This window comes from Pristiophorus japonicus, chromosome 20 (assembly GCF_044704955.1).
Source record: "Pristiophorus japonicus isolate sPriJap1 chromosome 20, sPriJap1.hap1, whole genome shotgun sequence".
Classification (NCBI taxonomy): Eukaryota; Metazoa; Chordata; class Chondrichthyes; family Pristiophoridae; genus Pristiophorus; species Pristiophorus japonicus.
This window is the reverse complement of record NC_091996.1, coordinates 20,234,355-20,255,506: the sequence shown is the minus strand read 5'-3', so window position 1 is coordinate 20,255,506 and position 21,152 is coordinate 20,234,355. Positions and strand designations below refer to the sequence as shown.

The following is a 21,152-nucleotide window of genomic DNA, read 5'->3' as shown; positions in this document are numbered from 1 at the left end:
CTCACACTGCACATCAGCCTGGGGAGGGAGATGCATTTAAACATCTCCAGTTCCATTGAATTATATGTGTGAATGAATCGCCTTGAACTGCAGAGGAGGCTTAATTGAGGAGTGTATAAAATTATGAGGAGCCTAGATAGAGTGGATAGGAAGGACCTATTCCCCTTAGCAGAGGGGTCAACAACCAGGGGGCATAGATTTAAAGTAATTGGTAGAGGGGAGTTGAGGAGAACTTTTTTCACCCAGAGGATGGTGGGGGTCTGGAACTCACTGCCTGAAAGGGTGGTAGAGGCAGAAACCCTCACCACATTTAAAAAGTACTTGGATGTGCACGTGAAGTGCCGTAATCTACAGGGCTACGGACCAAGAGCTGGAAAGTAAGATTAGACTGGATAGCCCTTTCTCAGCTGGCACGGACACGATGGGCCGAATAGCCTCCTTCTGTGCTGTAAACGTCTGTGATTCTAACTGATTGAGTGTGTTTAAATCCTGCTGGGTAAAAACATATATCTCTCACTCGAGTAACTGTGTAATGCTGCTTTTTTTTAATACAATACACTATATAAGTATTTCACCACAACTTTGTAATTCTGTGTACATTGAACGTATAGGGAGTTCAAGCATATTTAAGGTTTAAATATCTATTTAAGCTGTAGTCTATTAGCAAAAGTTAATGTTACCATTTTATTAAACTGACTCATTGAATTGACTGAAGAAGAAGCAATGAAAGGTAACTTGTATTACTCAAGTCACGCTTGTTAAAAGGGAGCAAATCTTCTTCCAGTTGGACTGCTGACTTTGTGATGCATCTTCTGAATTTCGGGAAGCAATGTCTGCAGGCTGGAAAACCATACTGATCCTTGGTCGGTCAACCAACAGGGGTTTCCTACGGTGAAGAGACCTTTTGATTTCTTGAGTTATCTGTATCAACATAGAAAAATGTACTCTCTGTTAGCAGGGGTACGGTAGTATAGTAGTTATGTTACTGGACCAGTAATCCAGAGGCCTAGACGCATGGTCCAAAGACCCGAGTTCAAATCCCACCACGGCATCAGGGGAATTTAAATTCAGTTTAAAAAGCTAGTATCAGTAATGATGACCACAAAGCTACCGGATTGTCGTTAAAAACCCATCTGGTTCACTCATGTATAAGATTATGAGGGGGCTTGACAAAGTGGATGCAGAGAGGATGTTTCCACTGATGGGGGAGACTAGAACTAGAGGGTATGATCTTAGAATAAGGGGCCGCCCATTTAAAACTGAGATGAGGAGAAATTTCTTCTCTCAGAGGGTTGTGGATCTGTGGAATTCGCTGCCTCAGAGAGCTGTGGAAGCTGCGACATTGAATAAATTTAAGGCAGAGATAGACAGTTTCTTAACTGATAAGGGAATGAGTTATAGGGAGCGGGCAGGGAAGTGGACCTGAGTCCATGATCGTATTGAATGGCGGAGCAGGCTCGAGGGTCCGAATGGCCTACTCCTGCTCCTATTTCTTATGTCCTTTAGGGAAGGAAATCTGCCGTCCTTACCCGGTCTGGCCTACCTGTGACTCCAGACCCGCAGCATTGAGATTGACACGGTGGCGGTTCACCACCACCTTCTCGAGGGCAATTAGGGATGGCAATAAATGCCGGCCTTGCCAGTGACGCCCACATCCAATGAATAAAAAAAAAAGAATAAATTAAAAGATACAGGCGATACTGCACATTAAACAACATGCTTCTATTCATGGAAAAGACCTATTCTGAAATGACGTCATTCTGTATGTCCAGCCACTAACATGTTTTCCACGGATGAGGTGCTCTGGTTGAGCTCTTGAGCAGTACAGGGGATGTCACTGAGCGAACCGGCAGGGAGAAACAGACCTATCCCAGAAGATCACACCGTGCAAGTAAACATTGATAGACAAGCTATCAACCACGGAGGTCATCGACGCCAACTCTGGTCCTGTTCTCCTGACAGCCATACAGAGGGGGCTCGCTGGATGGCGATCAGGAGGGGGAGGGCACCCCTCTGTAGCCCAGTGGAACAGAGGTTCATTGCAACACCCCCAATTACACCTTGGCTGAGATGTGGTAGCTCAGTATAGACCAGGAATTAAACCTGACACCTTACGACCTGTGTGGCTTGGATTCATGGAATAATACAGCACAGAAGGAAGTCGTTCGGCCCATCGAGTCTGCACTGGCTCTTTCAACGAGAAATCCAGCTAATCCCACTCTTTCCCCATATCCCTGAAATTTTTTCTCCTTAAAATATTTATCCAGTTCCCTTTCAAAGGCTACTTTGAATCTGCATCCACCACCCTATCAGGCAGTGCATTCCAAATCCTATCCATTCGTTATGTAGTTTTTCCTCACGTTGTCTCTGTTTTTTTTGCCAATCATCTTAAATCTGTGCCCTCTGGTTACCGACCATTCAGCCATTGGAGACAGTTTATCTTTATAATTTATACACCTCCATCAAATCTCCTCTTGGCCTTCTCTGCTCCAAGGAGAACAGCCTCAGCTTTTCCAATCTATCCATATAACAGTAACCCTCATCCCTGGAACCATTCTAGTAATTCTCTTCTGTACCCTCTCCAAAGCCTTCCTGTCCTTCCTCAAGTGTGGTGCCCAGAATTGGACACACTACCCCAGCTGTTCTACACTTGCATTGTTCTCAATCATGAGGCTGCAGAGGGATGCGTGAATGGCACTATAAGGGTTCATGACCTTTTTTGGTCAATGGCGCCTATTTCCACAATTGCTCAGACTGGTGCTCCCTTCTCAAAGAGTGACTGCTCAAATTGTCCTTACCATTTTCTTTTTGGCTACAATTTCTTCATACAGGTCTTTTTCATTGATACAAGGTGCGAAACCACTTTCAGCTTCTGGTGCCACTTTGTCTGTGCCAGAGATCCCATTGCTTGGATGCTTTGGTTGCATTAGACTGGGCTGTCTGCAATGTACACAGAGCAAAGTGTGAAACCTCAAATTAATTTACTTCCTCATTTCTGAGTTAGGAAGTATAATCATAGTTGTCTTTTCTCAGTAACTCTGTCAGAACTTGCTGCTAATCCACTCCCCCACCGCACCCCCCCCCCCCTCTTTTGCCTGTTACTGTTTCATGTGTGTCGGCAACGTGAATTAATATTCAGTGATGAATTACGGAAATACAGGTTTAAAAAAAAAAAATCACATTTCAGTCAATTCTAAATGAGAAGTAAAATGAAAATATTGCTTAAAATATGAATTTCTTCATTATGAACATAACAGTCATTATGCATTAAATTTTGAAAGGATTCTAATTTGCATTTTAAGTTGCATAGAATGCGAAAATGTCATTCAGTCCATCAGAGCAAGTATTTTGTAAGACCCCTGTACAATGTGCCCTGCTGTGGTGGGTGCTACTCAGTCTCCCGAGAGAAGGGCATCACAGTTGAATTTATAGAAAAACAACGCTCTCTGAAATGGCTCACTCATTCCCCAAGTTACCTACTCAAACTGCGGAATATCAGCCTGGCATAACAACATAAGAACATAAGAATTAGGAGCAGGAGTAGGCCATTTGGCCCCCTCGAGCCTGCTCCGCCATTCAGTAAGATTCCCTATCCTTGCACCTGCTTAAAATCTGTTACATCGCTAACTTTTCCCGTTCTGACCAAGGGTCACACAGACCTGAAACATTGACTCTGTTTCTTTCTCCACGGATGCTGCCTGGCCTGCCGAGTATTTGCAGCATTTTCTGTTTTAGTGCCAGTGGTTTGCAGTTTGGCGATAGGAAATTTGAACATTGAAGGAATTCTCTGAATTGTTCAAACCAGCAGCCTTACTCCCTGCATCAATGACCTAATCTTACAGGAATCCTTGCCAGAGAGCAGCAGCCTGTGCACTTACCATCCATGTAATGTAATGATTAAAGCACCTGCGGGTACGGTAGTGTTTATTGTCTTGGATCAGTAACCCAGATGGTCGTAAGTTCAAATCCCACCACAGCAAGTTGTGAAATTAAAATCTGATAATCTGCGGGCTAACTCCAGAAAACGGCCAGATTGTTGTAAAAATCCAAGTGGTTCAAGACCGGAATTGATAGATTTTTAAATATTAAGGAATGTGGGGATAATGCAGGTAAGTGGAGTTGAGGCAGATAAGGATCAGCCATGATCTTATTGAATGGCGGAGCAGGCTCAAGGGGCCGAATGGCCTACTCCTGCTCCTAATTCTTATGTTCTTCTGGCTCCACTTGTCCTTCTGGCTCCAATTGGGGTAGCATTACGAATCTTTTCAGAGTGATAGAAGGATGACTGAGGTGGGAAACTAATGCTGACACAGGCTCTAAAGAGGGTGCCGTTCTATTTTACAGCACTGGTTTATTGAGACCAGAAAATATCATAACATTTTCAACTTTTATCTTTGATTCAATTCTAAGCAATATCAAATACATGTTGTGGTTATAAGATAGCATCTGACTACTATCGCTGAGAGCATGCAGAAAACAAGCGCAGGCAGTGGAAGGAGCTTGCGGCAAACCAGACTCCCCACCCACCCTTTCCTCCAACCACTGTCTGTCCCACCTGTGACAGAGACTGTAATTCCCATATTGGACTGTTCAGTCACCTGAGAACTCACTTTTAGAGTGGAACCAAGTCCTCGATTTCGAGGGACTGTCTATGATGACTACTATCTGAATTAATGTTTATGCGATGTTTACGTTTATGCAATGTTCCCGCTAACTTGTTTTTGCGCATGGTCCCTTTAAATTTGCTGCGTGGCTGGCCACTATGCAGCCGCACACAAGCAGTATCTCTTCCCACGGCAGGAGCTGGGGAGTAGCCTGCGCGGGACAGCACGATTGCTGGAACACTGGTGGGCTGCCCTCAACAGCTCACCAAAACTTGTCAAGTGGCCCTCCAGCCCAAATAATTGCCCATCCCCGGTCTACTTGTAACCACCAGGAAACCCAGTGCCGTACCTTTGCTGAAGTCTTTTCATGACACAAGGTGTACAGGCATGGAGGCTAGCCTTTAACTTTGTTCTCGCAGATTCTACAACTTGACTGCCCATAATCTCATCAATGGATTTTCCAGGGAAGAGATGCGTTAGAAGGGGAATAATCTAAACAGAAGACAATATATAGAGAGGAATTAACCCCATTTACTGCCATAAATTTGTACGGATAGACTCAAACAAAGGACGCGCATTAACCAAGATTTAAATTTACATATCTGTCTTTCTGCAATCAATGCAGTGTCCTAATGTGAATGAACACATCTAACAAATCCAGGTCAAGAAAGAATTTACTGGAATTATTTTAAATATCCAGAGTATCAGAATTGAAAATCTGTCCAGTTTTGGATATTAAAGAATCTCCATTTAAATATATTTTTTTAAATCCACAGGCAAGCCCTCACTCCCAAATGAACCAAAACATGATCTTGTGTGTCTAATACTTTGTTTTTCTTAATGGTAAAACTGGCTAATTGCAGCCTGATAGTCCAGAATACTTTGTATATAGGTCACGTTTTGGGTTATAGGGAGAAGCTTGCTTGTGGAAGTTGAGATAAATAGATTAGATAGATAGATTAGATAGATTGGATTGATTAGATAGACAGACAGAAAGAATCAATCATACGTACCTTTAATTGCAGTGATGTACTGAGAATTTTTCAAGTGAAACACAATAAACAAAGGTTGGAACAAGAATAGACTATTTACCAATCAAATTAGCTCCTAGTGAAGCCATTGTACACACTAATTGCTATCATGATGTCTTTGTTTATATAAATAGTAAAAAAACTGTACTTTACAATGCTCTAGGAATTTCAATATGGGATGAACAGATTATGAAAACTGCAAAAAGCAATGTGATTGTTAGAAAGAAGGACTTGTGTTAATACCGTGGCTTATCATGTCTCCGTGAAGTCCCAAAGCATTCACAGGAATTACTTTTGAGGTCCAATCGTTGTTGGTATGCAGGCAAACCTGGCGGCCATTTTGCACACAGCATAAGATCTTTTCTTAAAAACAATGTCACGGTATCTTGAATATCGGCCTTAAAAGATACGCAGGGTCTGCAGTTTAATATCTCATGTGAAGGAGGGCACCCCCAGGAGAGCAGCATTCCCTCAGTGCTGCGCTGGAATATCCGCCTTGATTCTGTATTCTGGTCCTGATGTGGGGCTGGAGCCCACAACTCTCGGACTCAGAGTTGCGAGTGCTCAAGAGCAGGGGCGTTCTCCCTGGTGCACTGGGCCAATATTTATCTCCCAACCAATATCATAAAAAGAACAGATTATCTGGTCATAGTCTCAGTGTTGTTTGTGGGAGCTTGCTGTGCACATATTGGCTGCCGTGTTTCCCTACATTACAACAGTGAGTGCAAATAAAAAAGTACTCCATTGAGTCACAGGGGCCGAAATTCAGCTCCCGAATAAGGCCAGTTACCGCCTGACTGCGGCGGCCATGTGGCAGAGTCGAGCGGCTGGTCGAATGGCCACCGCAAGCTAAATTCAGCAGGGATATTTTTCTGGCTGCCCCCCACTTTCATCCCGCCATTGCCGAGCGACCGTGAGTGCGTCATCAATGCGCGCACCGCCGGGAACCCCACCTCCCTCGAAATTCAGCCCGAAAAATCTTATGCCGCCGAGCAGTGCCCCCCCCCCCTCCCCCCCGACGGCGTTTTGTCGGTGCATCTTTCATTCCCTCTGTCGGCCCAGGCTGCGCGGCGGCCATTAAAGGCGAGGGCCCAATGCCGCGGCTGCCATTTTTTTTTTTTTTTTTTTTTTTGCCAGCCGACTTCTACGTCGGCCGGAATATTGTGACCCCGGGTTCGGCCGGGCCGACAACAGGCAGCCTGGCACCCACTCTTGGGTGCCAGGCCGTTGGCACGGCAGAAACCCTCCCTGGTGGCCCAGTGCCCGATCCTAAATATTCGCCGATTCTCTCCCCTTTTAAAGGAGGGGAGATAGGAGGTGACGCAGACACGCGATGACATCACCACCGCTCCGCTGCTGAGTGACAGCGGCGGAGAGTCCGTCCCGTTTCCATTTCCGCCCCACACCAGCACTTGCCGCCGCACTTCCGCCCCCATTAGGACCGACTTCCTGGCCGCTTCAAAAAAAAGACAAAGAACTGAATTTCGGGAAAGAGGCAACCTCATCCGAAACGGCGGTAAAAACACTTTGAAAAAGGTAGGTGCGCCAGGTTCCCGGTGGGGCTGAATTTCGGCCCCATAGTGTCATAATGGCACAGAAGGAGGCCAGACGGCCCATCAGGTCAATGCCGGCTCTCTGTAAAGCAGTCTCATTCACCCGCTCTATCCCCGTAGCCCTGCAAGTTCATTTCCCTCAAGTGTCTATCCAATTTCCTTTTGAAATAATTGATCGTGTCCGTTTCCACCGCCCTCGTAGGCAGTGAGTTCCAGGTCATTACCATTCACTGTGTAAAAATGTTCTTCCTCACATCTCCCCTGTATCTCTTGCCCAAAGCCTTAAATCTCTGTCCCCTAGTCCTTGGACCATCAGCTAATGGGAACAGCTTTTCTTTGTCTACCTTATCTAAACCTGTCATAATCTTGTACACCTCTATCAAATCTCTCCTCAACTTCCTTTGCTCCAGGGAGAACAACCCCAGCTTCTCCAACCAAACCTTGTAGCTAAAATCCCTCATCCCTGGATCCATTCTGGTAAACCTCCTCTGCACCCTCTCAAGGACACAACATCCTTCCTAAAGTATGGTGACCAGAACTGGACACAATACTCCAGTTGCGGCCTAACCAGAGTGTTATAAAGGTTCAGCATAACTTCCCTGTTTTTGTACTCAATACCTCTATTTATGAAGCCCAGGATCCCAAATGCTTTGCTAACTACTCTCTCAATATGTCCTGCCACCTTCAAAGATCTATGCACATTGTCATGTATGTACTTTTGGGATCACTATCCACTAGATGGCGTCACTATTGGAGGCCATTGGGCTGCATGCACGAGTGTGCAGCCCAAGTATAAAAGGTCAGCCATTTTGTATATTGTTCACTTTGGGCCTTAATAAAGCAGAGCCAAGGTTATACCTCTTGGAGTTAAACAATACTCAGTCTAACAGTTATGGCATACACAACACACATGTCCCCCTGGTCCCCCTGTTCCTGTACACTCTTTAGAACTGTGCCATTAAGTCTATGCTGCCTCTCCCTATCCCTTCTGCCAAAATGCATCACTTCACACTTCTCTGTATTAAATTGCATCTGCCCATTTTGCCAGCCTATCTATGACCTGTTGCAGTCAATTGGTATCACCCTCATGGTTTGCCACACCTCCAGGTTTAGTATCATCAGCAAATTTTGAAATTTTACTCTGTATTCCAATATCCAAGTCATTTATATATATATATATATATATATCAAAAAAGCAGTGGTCCTGGCACTGACCCCTGGGGAACACCATTGCCCACCATCCTCCAGTCTGAAAAACAACCATTCAGCATGACTCGCTGCTTTCTGTCCTTATCCAAGCTGACACGGACCCTCCTATTCTGTCAGCCTCAATTTTGCAAACCAGCCTTTTTGGCTGTTAAGCGCTGTGGGATGTCCGGAGGTGGTGATATAAATGCAAGTCGTTCTGTTTACCAGCCAAGTCAAGCTACTGAATGATGATGGTTCAGAACATTGTAATTTCGTCACCATCAGCTAACATTGCCAGATCCGACCTGAATGCTTACCTGTTTGTTTCGTATGTCCAACAACAATGACATGATTGCATCTTCCTGGGAGCCAGTCATGTGCTGGAGGATCTCTCGTGTTTTAGCCCTGTGAAGGTAGTAGTGGGACACGTTTGGATTGCTCTCAATGGCACTGGTAAATTGCTTCTCAGCCTGCTCATAGTTCCTGGGTACACAAAAAAAAACAAAGGGAAATGTGATCAAGTTTAAAACAAAATGCCTGATCCCGGGATCTTCAATCTTGTTCCCGTAGGCAAAGAAATGTTCATCAACATGAGAAAAAGGGGGGGAATGGAAGTGTGGGACGTTGGTTTGCCATTGCACAGCAGCAGCAAGCAACATCCGATTTTAAGCACCGCGACGCTCCCATTGCAGTTTCTCAACAACCTGTTTAGGATCCTAACTGTTGTGTCAGCTGGGGCTCAGTGGATAGCCCAGAAGGTCGTGGGTTCAAGTCCAACTCCAGGGACTTGTGCACAAAAAATTCTAGGCTGACACTCCAGTGCAGTGCTGAGGGAGTGCTGCACTGTCGGAGGTGCCGTCTTTCGAATGAGACGCTAAACCGAGGCCCCGTCTGTTCTTTCTCTCTCAAGTGAACGTAAAAGATCCCATGGCCACTATTTTGAAGAAGAGCAGGTTGAGTTATCTCCGGTGTCTGGGCTAATATTTATCCCTCAATCAACATAACAAAAGAATAGATCATCTGGTCATTATAACATTGCTGTTTGTGGGAGCTTGCTGTGCGCAAATTGGCTGCCGCATTTCCCACATTACAACAGTGACTAGACTCCAAAAGTAGTTAATTGGCTGTAAAGCGCTTGGGTCATCTGGTGGCCGTAAAAGGCGTTATATAAATGCAAGTCTTTCTTTCTATTAGTGTGACATTTATGATTTTCTACTGTGAGTGAGATTACTGAACTAATACTAGTTAGAGCACCATTTGAGGCAGTTCATATAGCAATCCTGGAGATGGGATTGCAACTCTTAGGAAGCCATATTACTGTTATCCCCTATAGCAAAGCTTGTGCATACTTTTTTAAACGGTAAGTTCTGATAGTTTACTCAAACCCATTTGCTATTCTGCTGCCATCAAATTCTGATTCCTTCTGGAGAAATTTGGTTTACCATACACCACTGCAGTTTTTCACTCCAGCTCTGGCAATATCTCTGCAAAATCTGACCTTTACATTTGGCACTAATACGCTAATCTCATTGGGAATGGCAAAAGGCAAAAACAAGTGTCAAACAGAGATAAAAACATGTATTATTGAGGTAACTGCCAGGGGAACATTACCACTGACTGATAGATTTGATAGATTGAATCTGGATGCTCAATCGTTGAGTATTTTCAAGAGAGAGATAGATGAATTTTTGGACACTAAGGGATATGGGGACAGTGCGGGGAAAGTGGAGTTGAGGTAGAAGATCAGCCATGATCTTACTGAATGGCGGGGCAGGCTCGAGGGGCCATGTGGCCTACTCCTGCTCCTATTTCGTACATGCTTATGATTTACATTTCAAGTAGCCTTGAGATTGCACATTGCTGTCACTAAGTGGAAAACGTTGCATTCTGCAACCTGATCACCACATGCACAGAAGGGACATTCAGCATATTAGGTGAAGGGACAATACTGCTACCTGTTCTCGTATTCGATGAGTCCTTTCTGGTTGTTTATTGCAGCGATGCGGATCTGTATTCGCCAGTCCTCAGGATCCAGCTCCTGAGCTTGCTCATAGTCCAACAATGCAAAGTCCAGCAGACATTGCTTGAGGAAACAATCTGAAAATTAAAGCAGATATCTCTTCAAGATGATATATATATCAGCAGGAGCGGTGAGGTCGGGGCGAAGGAGCGGCGAGAGTTTGTAGAGGGAAGCGATCGGGGCCCAGGAGAGGTGAGGGCCCAGGGGCAGCACGGACCAGCCCACACTGCGATATGTGTGCGGGCACTAGGGTCCGTGCAACAGAGCTGGTCTCCAGTCGTCTTGGATAACCCTTGCCACTGGACCAAGACCTAGCTCTGTCAAGCCCGTGTGGTGGCTGGTGTGCAACGGTCACCACACGTTAAAAAAATCCACGCACAGGCATCTTCCACCCTTCAACATGTAGTTCAGGACCTGGAATATTAGGTCCTTCATTGAAACACCTGTGAACTCATCCCTGTTTGGCGTGGAAGCAAGTCACCCTTGTTTCGAGGGACTGCCTATGATGATGATATATATATATTCTGCTTCATGTTCCTTACATTGTTCAAAAATAAAAAGCATATATTTACTACATTATTTTTATTAACATATATATACTGTTATATATATATATACTGTTCTCTGCAGCCAAGAGCATGAGTTCCGAAGGCTGTGTTGCCTGCCCGGTGGCAGGGTTAAGGACATCTCCTCTGGGCTGCAGAGGAACTTGGAGTGAGAGGGGGAAGATCCAGTTGTTGTGATCCACGTGGGCACCAACGACATAGGTAGGACAAACAAAGAGGTGCTGCTGAGGGATTCTGAGCAGCTAGGGGCCAAATTAAAAAGCAGAACCACAAAGCTAATAATCTCTGGATTACTACCTGAGCCATGAGCAAATTTGCATAGGGTAAATAAGATCAGAGAGTTAAACACCTGGCTCAAAGACTGGTGTGGGAGAAATGGGTTTTGGTTCATGGGACATTGGCACCAGTACTGGGGTAAGAGGGAGCTGTTCTGTTGGGACGGGCTTCACCTGAACCATGCTGGGACTAGTGTCCTGGAGAATTGAATAACCAGGGATTTAAACTAAATAGTGGAGGGGGGGGGGTGTTCAGGTGAGCGGAAATGTAAACAGTCAAAGAGCAAGGAGAAAGCAACAGAGCAGCGTAACATAAGAACATAAGAATTAGGAACAGGAGTAGGCCATCTAGCCCCTCGAGCCTGCTCCGCCATTCAACAAGATCATGGCTGATCTGGCCGTGGACTCAGCTCCACTTACCCGCCTGCTCCCCATAACCCTTAATTCCCTTATTGGTTAAAAATCTGTCTATCTGTGATTTGAAAACATTCAATGAGCTAGCCTCAACTGCTTCCTTGGGCAGAGAATTTCACAGATTCACAACCCTCTGGGAGAAGAAATTCCTTCTCAACTCGGTTTTAAATTGGCTCCCCCATATTTTGAGGCTGTGCCCCCTAGTTCTAGTCTCCCCGACCCAATGGAAACAACCTCTCTGCCTCCATTTTGTCTATCCCTTTCATTATTTTAAATGTTTCTATAAGATCACCCCTCATCCTTCTGAACTCCAACGAGTAAAGACCCAGTCTGCTCAATCTATCATCATAAGGTAACCCTCTCATCTCCGGAATCAGTCTAGTGAATCGTCTCTGTACCCCCTCCAAAGCTAGTATATCCTTCCTTAAGTAAGGTGACCAAAACTGCACGCAGTACTCCAGGGGCAGCCTCACTAATACCCTATACAGTTCAAGCAGGACCTCCCTGCTTTTGTACTCCATCCCTCTCGCAATGAAGGCCAACATTCCATTCGCCTTCCTGATTACCTGCTGTACCTGCAAACTAACTTTTTGGGATTCATGCACAAGGACCCCCAGGTCCCTCTGCACCACAGCATGTTGTAATTTCTCCCCATTCAAATAATATTCCTTTTTACAGTTTTTTTCTCCAAGGTGGATGACCTCACATTTTCCGACATTGTATTCCATCTGCCAAACCTTAGCCCATTCGCTTAACCTATCTAAATCTCTTTGCAGCCTTTCTGTGTCCTCTACACAACCCGCTTTCCCACTAATCTTTGTGTCATCTGCAAATTTTGTTACACTACACTCTGTCCCCTCTTCCAGGTCATCTATGTATATTGTAAACACTGGGGAATTGATAACCAGAGTGTGACAGGAAGGGACAGAATGTATAAACATAAGAATGTATCAGAAAGTGGGGGTCAAAGCAGGGAAAAATGGTAAAAAAAAACAAAATTAAAAGCTCTTTATCTGAATGTATGCAGCATTTGTAACAAGATAGATGAGTTAATGGCACAAATAGATACAAATGGGTATGATCTGATAGCCATTACAGAGACATGGTTGCAAGGTGACCAGGACTGGGAACTGAATATTCAGGGGTATTTGACAATTCGGAAGGATAGACAGAAAGGAAATGGAGGTGCAGTAGCTCTGTTAATAAAGGATGAGATCAGTGCGTTAGTGAGAAACATATTGGCTCAGAAGATCAAGATGTAGAATCAGTTTGGGTGGAACGAAGAAATAATAAGGGGAAGAAGTCACTGGTGGGCGCAGTCTATAGGCCCCCTAACAGTAGCTACACTGTTGGACAGAATATAAATCAAGAAATAATGGGGGCTTGTAAAAAAGGAACGGCAATAATCATGGGCGATTTTAGTCTTCATATTGATTGGACAAATCAAATTGGCCAAAGTAGCCTTGAGGAAGAGTTCATAGAGTGTATCTGGGATGGTTTCCTTGAACAGTACATTGCGGCACCAACCAGGGAGCAGGCTATCTTAGATCTGGTACTGTGTAATGAGACAGGATTAATAAATGATCTCCTAGTAAAGGATCCTCTAGGAAAGAGTGATCATCGCATGGTTAAATTTCAAATTCAGTTGGACTGTGAGATAGTTGGATCTCAATTAGTGTCCTGAGCTTAAATAAAGGCAATTATAAAGGTATGAAGGCAGAGTTGGCTCAAGTGGACTGTGAAAATAGATTAAAGTGCAAGACAGTTGATGAGCAGTGACGGACATTTAAGGAGATATTTCATAACTCGCAACAAAAATATATCCCAGTGAGAAGGAAAGACTGTAAGAGAAGGGATAGCCACCCGTGGCTAACTAAGGAAATAAGGGATGGTATCAAATTGAAAACAAGGACATACAAAGTGACCAAGACTAGTGGGAGGCCAGAGGATTGGAAAACATTTAAAAATCAGCAAAGGATGACTAAAAAAATTATGGAGAGGGAAGATAGATTATGGGAATAAACTAGCAAGAAATATAAAAATAGATAGTAAGAGTTTCTACAGGTATATAAAAAGGAAGAGAGTGACTAAAGTAAATGTTGGTCCCTGATCGGATGAGACTGGGGAATTAATAATGGGAAACAGAGAAATGGCAGAGACTTTGAACAAATATTTTGTATCGGTCTTCAAGGTAGAAGACACTAAAAACATCCCAATAATGGATAATTCAGGAGCTGTAGGGAGGGAGGAACTTAAAACAATCACTATCATTAAAGAAACAGTACTCGGTAAAATAATGGGATTAAAGGTGGACAAGTCCCCTGGACTGATTCCTTACATCCTAGGGTCTTAAAAGAAGTGGTTGCAGAGATAATGGATGCATTGGTTGTAAGCTACCAAAATTCCCTGGATTCTGGAGAGGTCCCAGCGGATTGGAAAACCGCAAATGTAACGTCCCTATTTAAAAAAGGAGGCAGTCAGAGAGCAGGAAATTATAGACCAGTTAGCCTAACATCTGTCGTTGGGAAAATGCCGGAGTCCATTATTAAGGAAGCAGTAGCAGGACATTTGGAAAAGCATGATTCAATCAAGCAGAGTCAGTATGGTTTTATGAAAGGGAAATCATGTTTGACAAATTTGCTGGAGTTATTTGAGGATATAAAGAGCAGGGTGGATAAGGGGGAACCAGTGGATGTGGTGTATTTGGATTTCCAGAAGGCATTCGATACGGTGCCACATAAAATGTTATTGCACAAGATAAAAGTTCACGGGATTGGGGGTAATATATTAGCATGGATAGAGGATTGCCTAACTAACAGAAAACAGAGAAGCGGGATAAATGGGTAATTTTCCGGTTGGCAAACAGTAACTAGTGGGGTGTTGCAGGGATCGGTGCTGGTGCCTCAACTATTTATAATCTATATTAATGATTTGGATGAAAGGACCGAGTGTAATGTAGCCAAGTTTGCTGATGATACAAAGATGGGTGGGAAAGCAAGTTGTGAGGAGGACACAAAAACTCTGCAAAAGGATATAGACAGGCTAACTGAGCAGACAAAAGTTTGGCAGATGGAGTATAATGTGGGAAAGTTTGAGGTTATCCACTTTGGCAGAAAAAATAAAAAAGCAAATTATTATTTAAATGGAGAAAAATTGCAGAGTGCTGCAGTACAGAGGTACCTGGGGGTCCTTGTGCATGAAACACAAAACGTTAGTATGCAGGTACAGCAAGTAATCAGGAAGGCAAATGGAATGTTGGCCTTTATTACAAGGGGAATAGAGTATAAAAGCAGAGAAGTCCTGCTACAACTGTACAGGGTATTGGTGAGGCCACATCTGGAGTATTGCGTACAGTTTTGGTCTCCTTATTTAAGGAGGGATATACTTGCATTGGAGGCAGTTCAGAGAAGGTTCACTAGGTTGATTCCTGAGATGAAGAGTTTGACATGAAGAAAAGTTGAGTAGATTAGAAACATAGAAACATAGAAAATAGGTGCAGGAGTAGGCCATTCGGCCTTTCGAACCTGCACCGCCATCCAACAAGATCATGGCTGATCACCCACCCCAGCACCTCCCCCCATGCCCCCTCCACACCCCCCGACCCCCCCAGCCGCAAGGACCACATCCAACTCCCTCCCGAACACATCCAATGAACTGGCATCAACAACTCTCCGCGGCAGGGAACCCCACAGGCCAACAACTCTCCGAGTGAAGAAGTCTCTCCCAGTCCCAGCCCCAAACAGCCCACCTCCCCCCCCCCATCCCAAGAGTGTGCCACCCCCGGCTCCGGACCCATCCAACACCGGGAACACTCCCCCAGCACCCAACCCGCCCCGTCCCGTCAGAACCCTTCCCAAATGCCGAACACCCCCGGATGTCGAGCCCCCAGCCCCGGCCACCCCGGAGCCACGCCCCCGCGACGCCAACCACACCACATCCACCAACTGCCATCTGCGCAGTCAACCCGTCCACCCCACTCTGAACACTCCCCGCACCGGGGCACAGAGCCCCCAGACCTGCCCCTCCAACACACTTCGCCCCCACAGACCTCCGCTGCAATGTGGCCCCTCCTGTCCCCCGCCCTGTCTTTCTCCACCCCCCCCACTCTCCCCTCCATCCCCCGCCCCCGTCTCCCCTCATCTTCCCTCTGCCTCCCCGCACAGGCTCCCATCTTGGGGGCGGCAACCTTCTGGGGCAGGGAATTTTAGCTCCCAGCGTGGAAGTCCTGCTCCCGCCACAGAATTGGCCTTACCCCCCCTCAATGGAAGCGGAGTGCAATTTCCCACACTCCACTTCCTTTGGGGGCAGTTACCGGGGCACGACTGGATGCCCCTGCGACAGTTTGAACTGGTGCTCTCCACTCTCCCGTCCTGTGATAGTTTGAACTGGTGCTCTCCACTCTCTGTCCTGATACAGTTTGAACTGGTGCTCTCCACTCTCTGTCCTGTGACAGTGGGAACTGGTGCTCTTCACTCTCTGTCCTGTGACAGTGGGAACTGGTGCTCTCCACTCTCTGTCCTGTGACAGTGGGAACTGGTGCTCTCCACTCTCTGTCCTGTGACAGTGGGAACTGGTGCTCTCCACTCTCTCTCCTGTGACAGTGGGAACTGGTGCTCTCCACTCTCTGTCCTGTGACAGCTTGAACTGGTGCTCTCCACTCTCTGTCCTGTGACAGTGGGAACTGGTGCTCTCCACTCTCTCTCCTGTGACAGTGGGAACTGGTGCTCTCCACTCTCTGTCCTGTGACAGTTTGAACTGGTGCTCTCCACTCTCTGTCCTGTGACAGTGGGAACTGGTGCTCTCCACTCTCTCTCCTGTGACAGTGGGAACTGGTGCTCTCCACTCTCTGTCCTGTGACAGTTGGAACTGGTGCTCTCCACTCTCTGTCCTGTGACAGTGGGAACTGGTGCTCTCCACTCTCCCGTCCTGTGACAGTGGGAACTGGTGCTCTCCACTCTCTGTCCTGTGACAGTGGGAACTGGTGCTCTCCACTCTCCTGTCCTGTGACAGTTGGAACTGGTGCTCTCCACTCTCTGTCCTGTGACAGTGGGAACTGGTGCTCTCCACTCTCTCTCCTGTGACAGTGGGAACTGGTGCTCTCCACTCTCTCTCCTGTGACAGTGGGAACTGGTGCTCTCCACTCTCCAGTCCTGTGACAGTGGGAACTGGTGCTCTCCACTCTTTGTCCTGTGACAGTGGGAACTGGTGCTCTCCACTCTCTGTCCTGTGACAGTGGGAACTGGTGCTCTTCACTCTCCAGTCCTGTGACAGTTGGAACTGGTGCTCTCCACTCTCCCGTCCTGTGACAGTGGGAACTGGTGCTCTCCACTCTCTGTCCTGTGACAGTGGGAACTGGTGCTCTTCACTCTCTGTCCTGTGACAGTGGGAACTGGTGCTCTCCACTCTCCCGTCCTGTGACAGTGGGAACTGGTGCTCTCCACTCTCTGTCCTGTGACAGTTGGAACTGGTGCTCTCCACTCTCCCGTCCTGTGACAGTGGGAACTGTGCTCTCCACTCTTTGTCCTGTGACAGTGGGAACTGGTGCTCTCCACTCTCTGTCCTGTGACCGTTTGAACTGGTGCTCTCCACTCTCCCATCCTGTGATCGTTTGAACTGGTGCTCTCCACTCTCTGTCCTGTGACAGTGGGAACTGGTGCTCTCCACTCTCTCTCCTGTGACAGTGGGAACTGGTGCTCTCCACTCTCTCTCCTGTGACAGTGGGAACTGGTGCTCTCCACTCTCCCGTCCTGTGACAGTGGGAACTGGTGCTCTCCACTCTCTCTCCTTTGACAGTTTGACTGGTGCTCTCCACTCTCTGTCCTGTGATAGTTTGAACTGGTGCTCTCCACTCTCCCGTCCTGTGACAGTGGGAACTGGTGCTCTCCACTCTCTCTCCTTTGACAGTTTGACTGGTGCTCTCCACTCTCTGTCCTGTGATAGTTTGATCTGGTGCTCTCCACTCTCCCGTCCTGTGACAGTGGGAACTGGTGCTCTCCACTCTCTCTCCTGTGACAGTGGGAACTGGTGCTCTCCACTCTCTCTCCTGTGACAGTGGGAACTGGCGCTCTCCACTCTCTGTCCTGTGACAGTGGGAACTGGTGCTCTCCACTCTCCCGTCCTGTGATAGTTTGAACTGGTGCTCTCCACTCTCTGTCCTGTGAAAGTTTGAACTGGTGCTCTCCACTCTCCCATCCTGTGATCGTTTGAACTGGTGCTCTCCACTCTCTGTCCTGTGACAGTGGGAACTGGTGCTCTCCACTCTCTGTCCTGTGACAGTGGGAACTCGTGCTCTCCACTCTCCCGTCCTGTGACAGTGGGAACTGGTGCTCTCCACTCTCTGTCCTGTGACAGTTGGAACTGGTGCTCTCCACTCTCCCGTCCTGTGACAGTTGGAACTGGTGCTCTCCACTCTCTGTCCTGTGACAGTTGGAACTGGTGCTCTCCACTCTCTGTCCTGTGACAGTTTGAACTGGTGCTCTCCACTCTCCCGTCCTGTGACAGTGGGAACTGGTGCTCTCCACTCTCCCGTCCTGTGACAGTGGGAACTGGTGCTCTCCACTCTCTGTCCTGTGACAGTGGGAACTGGTGCTCTCCACTCTCTGTCCTGTGACAGTGGGAACTGGTGCTCTCCAATCTCCCGTCCTGTGACAGTGGGAACTGGTGCTCTCCACTCTCCCGTCCTGTGATAGTTTGAACTGGTGCTCTCCACTCTCTGTCCTGATACAGTTTGAACTGGTGCTCTCCACTCTCTGTCCTGTGACAGTGGGAACTGGTGCTCTTCACTCTCTGTCCTGTGACAGTGGGAACTGGTGCTCTCCACTCTCTGTCCTGTGACAGTGGGAACTGGTGCTCTCCACTCTCTGTCCTGTGACAGTGGGAACTGGTGCTCTCCACTCTCTGTCCTGTGACAGCTTGAACTGGTGCTCTCCACTCTCTGTCCTGTGACAGTGGGAACTGGTGCTCTCCACTCTCTCTCCTGTGACAGTGGGAACTGGTGCTCTCCACTCTCTGTCCTGTGACAGTTTGAACTGGTGCTCTCCACTCTCTGTCCTGTGACAGTGGGAACTGGTGCTCTCCACTCTCTCTCCTGTGACAGTGGGAACTGGTGCTCTCCACTCTCTGTCCTGTGACAGTTGGAACTGGTGCTCTCCACTCTCTGTCCTGTGACAGTGGGAACTGGTGCTCTCCACTCTCCCGTCCTGTGACAGTGGGAACTGGTGCTCTCCACTCTCTGTCCTGTGACAGTGGGAACTGGTGCTCTCCACTCTCCTGTCCTGTGACAGTTGGAACTGGTGCTCTCCACTCTCTGTCCTGTGACAGTGGGAACTGGTGCTCTCCACTCTCTCTCCTGTGACAGTGGGAACTGGTGCTCTCCACTCTCTCTCCTGTGACAGTGGGAACTGGTGCTCTCCACTCTCCAGTCCTGTGACAGTGGGAACTGGTGCTCTCCACTCTTTGTCCTGTGACAGTGGGAACTGGTGCTCTCCACTCTCTGTCCTGTGACAGTGGGAACTGGTGCTCTTCACTCTCCAGTCCTGTGACAGTTGGAACTGGTGCTCTCCACTCTCCCGTCCTGTGACAGTGGGAACTGGTGCTCTCCACTCTCTGTCCTGTGACAGTGGGAACTGGTGCTCTTCACTCTCTGTCCTGTGACAGTGGGAACTGGTGCTCTCCACTCTCCCGTCCTGTGACAGTGGGAACTGGTGCTCTCCACTCTCTGTCCTGTGACAGTTGGAACTGGTGCTCTCCACTCTCCCGTCCTGTGACAGTGGGAACTGTGCTCTCCACTCTTTGTCCTGTGACAGTGGGAACTGGTGCTCTCCACTCTCTGTCCTGTGACCGTTTGAACTGGTGCTCTCCACTCTCCCATCCTGTGATCGTTTGAACTGGTGCTCTCCACTCTCTGTCCTGTGACAGTGGGAACTGGTGCTCTCCACTCTCTCTCCTGTGACAGTGGGAACTGGTGCTCTCCACTCTCTCTCCTGTGACAGTGGGAACTGGTGCTCTCCACTCTCCCGTCCTGTGACAGTGGGAACTGGTGCTCTCCACTCTCTCTCCTTTGACAGTTTGACTGGTGCTCTCCACTCTCTGTCCTGTGATAGTTTGAACTGGTGCTCTCCACTCTCCCGTCCTGTGACAGTGGGAACTGGTGCTCTCCACTCTCTCTCCTTTGACAGTTTGACTGGTGCTCTCCACTCTCTGTCCTGTGATAGTTTGATCTGGTGCTCTCCACTCTCCCGTCCTGTGACAGTGGGAACTGGTGCTCTCCACTCTCTCTCCTGTGACAGTGGGAACTGGTGCTCTCCACTCTCTCTCCTGTGACAGTGGGAACTGGCGCTCTCCACTCTCTGTCCTGTGACAGTGGGAACTGGTGCTCTCCACTCTCCCGTCCTGTGATAGTTTGAACTGGTGCTCTCCACTCTCTGTCCTGTGAAAGTTTGAACTGGTGCTCTCCACTCTCCCATCCTGTGATCGTTTGAACTGGTGCTCTCCACTCTCTGTCCTGTGACAGTGGGAACTGGTGCTCTCCACTCTCTGTCCTGTGACAGTGGGAACTCGTGCTCTCCACTCTCCCGTCCTGTGACAGTGGGAACTGGTGCTCTCCACTCTCTGTCCTGTGACAGTTGGAACTGGTGCTCTCCACTCTCCCGTCCTGTGACAGTTGGAACTGGTGCTCTCCACTCTCTGTCCTGTGACAGTTGGAACTGGTGCTCTCCACTCTCTGTCCTGTGACAGTTTGAACTGGTGCTCTCCACTCTCCCGTCCTGTGACAGTGGGAACTGGTGCTCTCCACTCTCCCGTCCTGTGACAGTGGGAACTGGTGCTCTCCACTCTCTGTCCTGTGACAGTGGGAACTGGTGCTCTCCACTCTCTGTCCTGTGACAGTGGGAACTGGTGCTCTCCAATCTCCCGTCCTGTGACAGTGGGAACTGGTGCTCTCCACTCTCCCGTCCTGTGACAGTAGGAACTGGTGCTCTCCACTCTCTGTCCTGTGACAGTTGGAACTGGTGCTCTCCACTCTATGTCCTGTGACAGTGGGAACGGGTGCTCGCCACTCTCTGTCCTGTGACAGTGGGAACTGGTGCTCTCCACTCTCCCGTCCTGTGACAGTTGGAACTGGTGCTCTCCACTCTCTGTCCTGTGACAGTGGGAACTGGTGCTCTCCACTCTCCCATCCTGTGACAGTGGGAACTGGTGCTCTCCACTCTCCCATCCTGTGACAGTGGGAACTGGTGCTCTCCACTCTCTGTCCTGTGACAGTTGGAACTTGGAACAGTTAGGCCTATACATATTGTAGTTTAGATGAATGAGAGGTGATCTTATTGAAACATTTGAGATACTGAGGAGGCTCGACAAGGTAGATGCAGAGAAGATAGGGGCATCTAGAACTAGGGGGTATAGGTTCAGAATAAGGGGTCGTCTATTTAAAACTGAGATGAGGAGAAATTTCTTCCCTCAGAGGGTTGTAAATCTGTCGAATTCTCTGCCCCAGAGTGCTGT

General features: G+C 47.7%; 2 protein-coding genes across 5 annotated transcripts in view; one reads left to right on the top strand and one right to left on the bottom strand.

Moving 5' to 3' along the window:
- Positions 1 to 21,152, top strand: part of LOC139232423 (torsin-1A-like) — a 56,698-nt gene that overhangs the window by 24,798 nt on the left and 10,748 nt on the right. The window lies entirely within an intron of this gene.
- The window catches only part of LOC139232422 (tetratricopeptide repeat protein 16), a 57,170-nt gene continuing 36,540 nt past the window's right edge, over positions 523 to 21,152 (bottom strand). For all 4 annotated transcript variants that reach the window (XM_070862574.1, XM_070862573.1, XM_070862576.1 and 1 more), the window contains exons 10-14: positions 10,332 to 10,473; positions 8,694 to 8,859; positions 4,954 to 5,096; positions 2,799 to 2,940; positions 523 to 921 (exon numbers count right to left, since the gene is read on the bottom strand). In XM_070862574.1, coding sequence (XP_070718675.1) covers positions 745 to 921; positions 2,799 to 2,940; positions 4,954 to 5,096; positions 8,694 to 8,859; positions 10,332 to 10,473 — 770 coding nt within the window. In that variant the 3' untranslated portion in view covers positions 523 to 744. The remainder of the gene's footprint in view (positions 922 to 2,798; positions 2,941 to 4,953; positions 5,097 to 8,693; positions 8,860 to 10,331; positions 10,474 to 21,152) is intronic.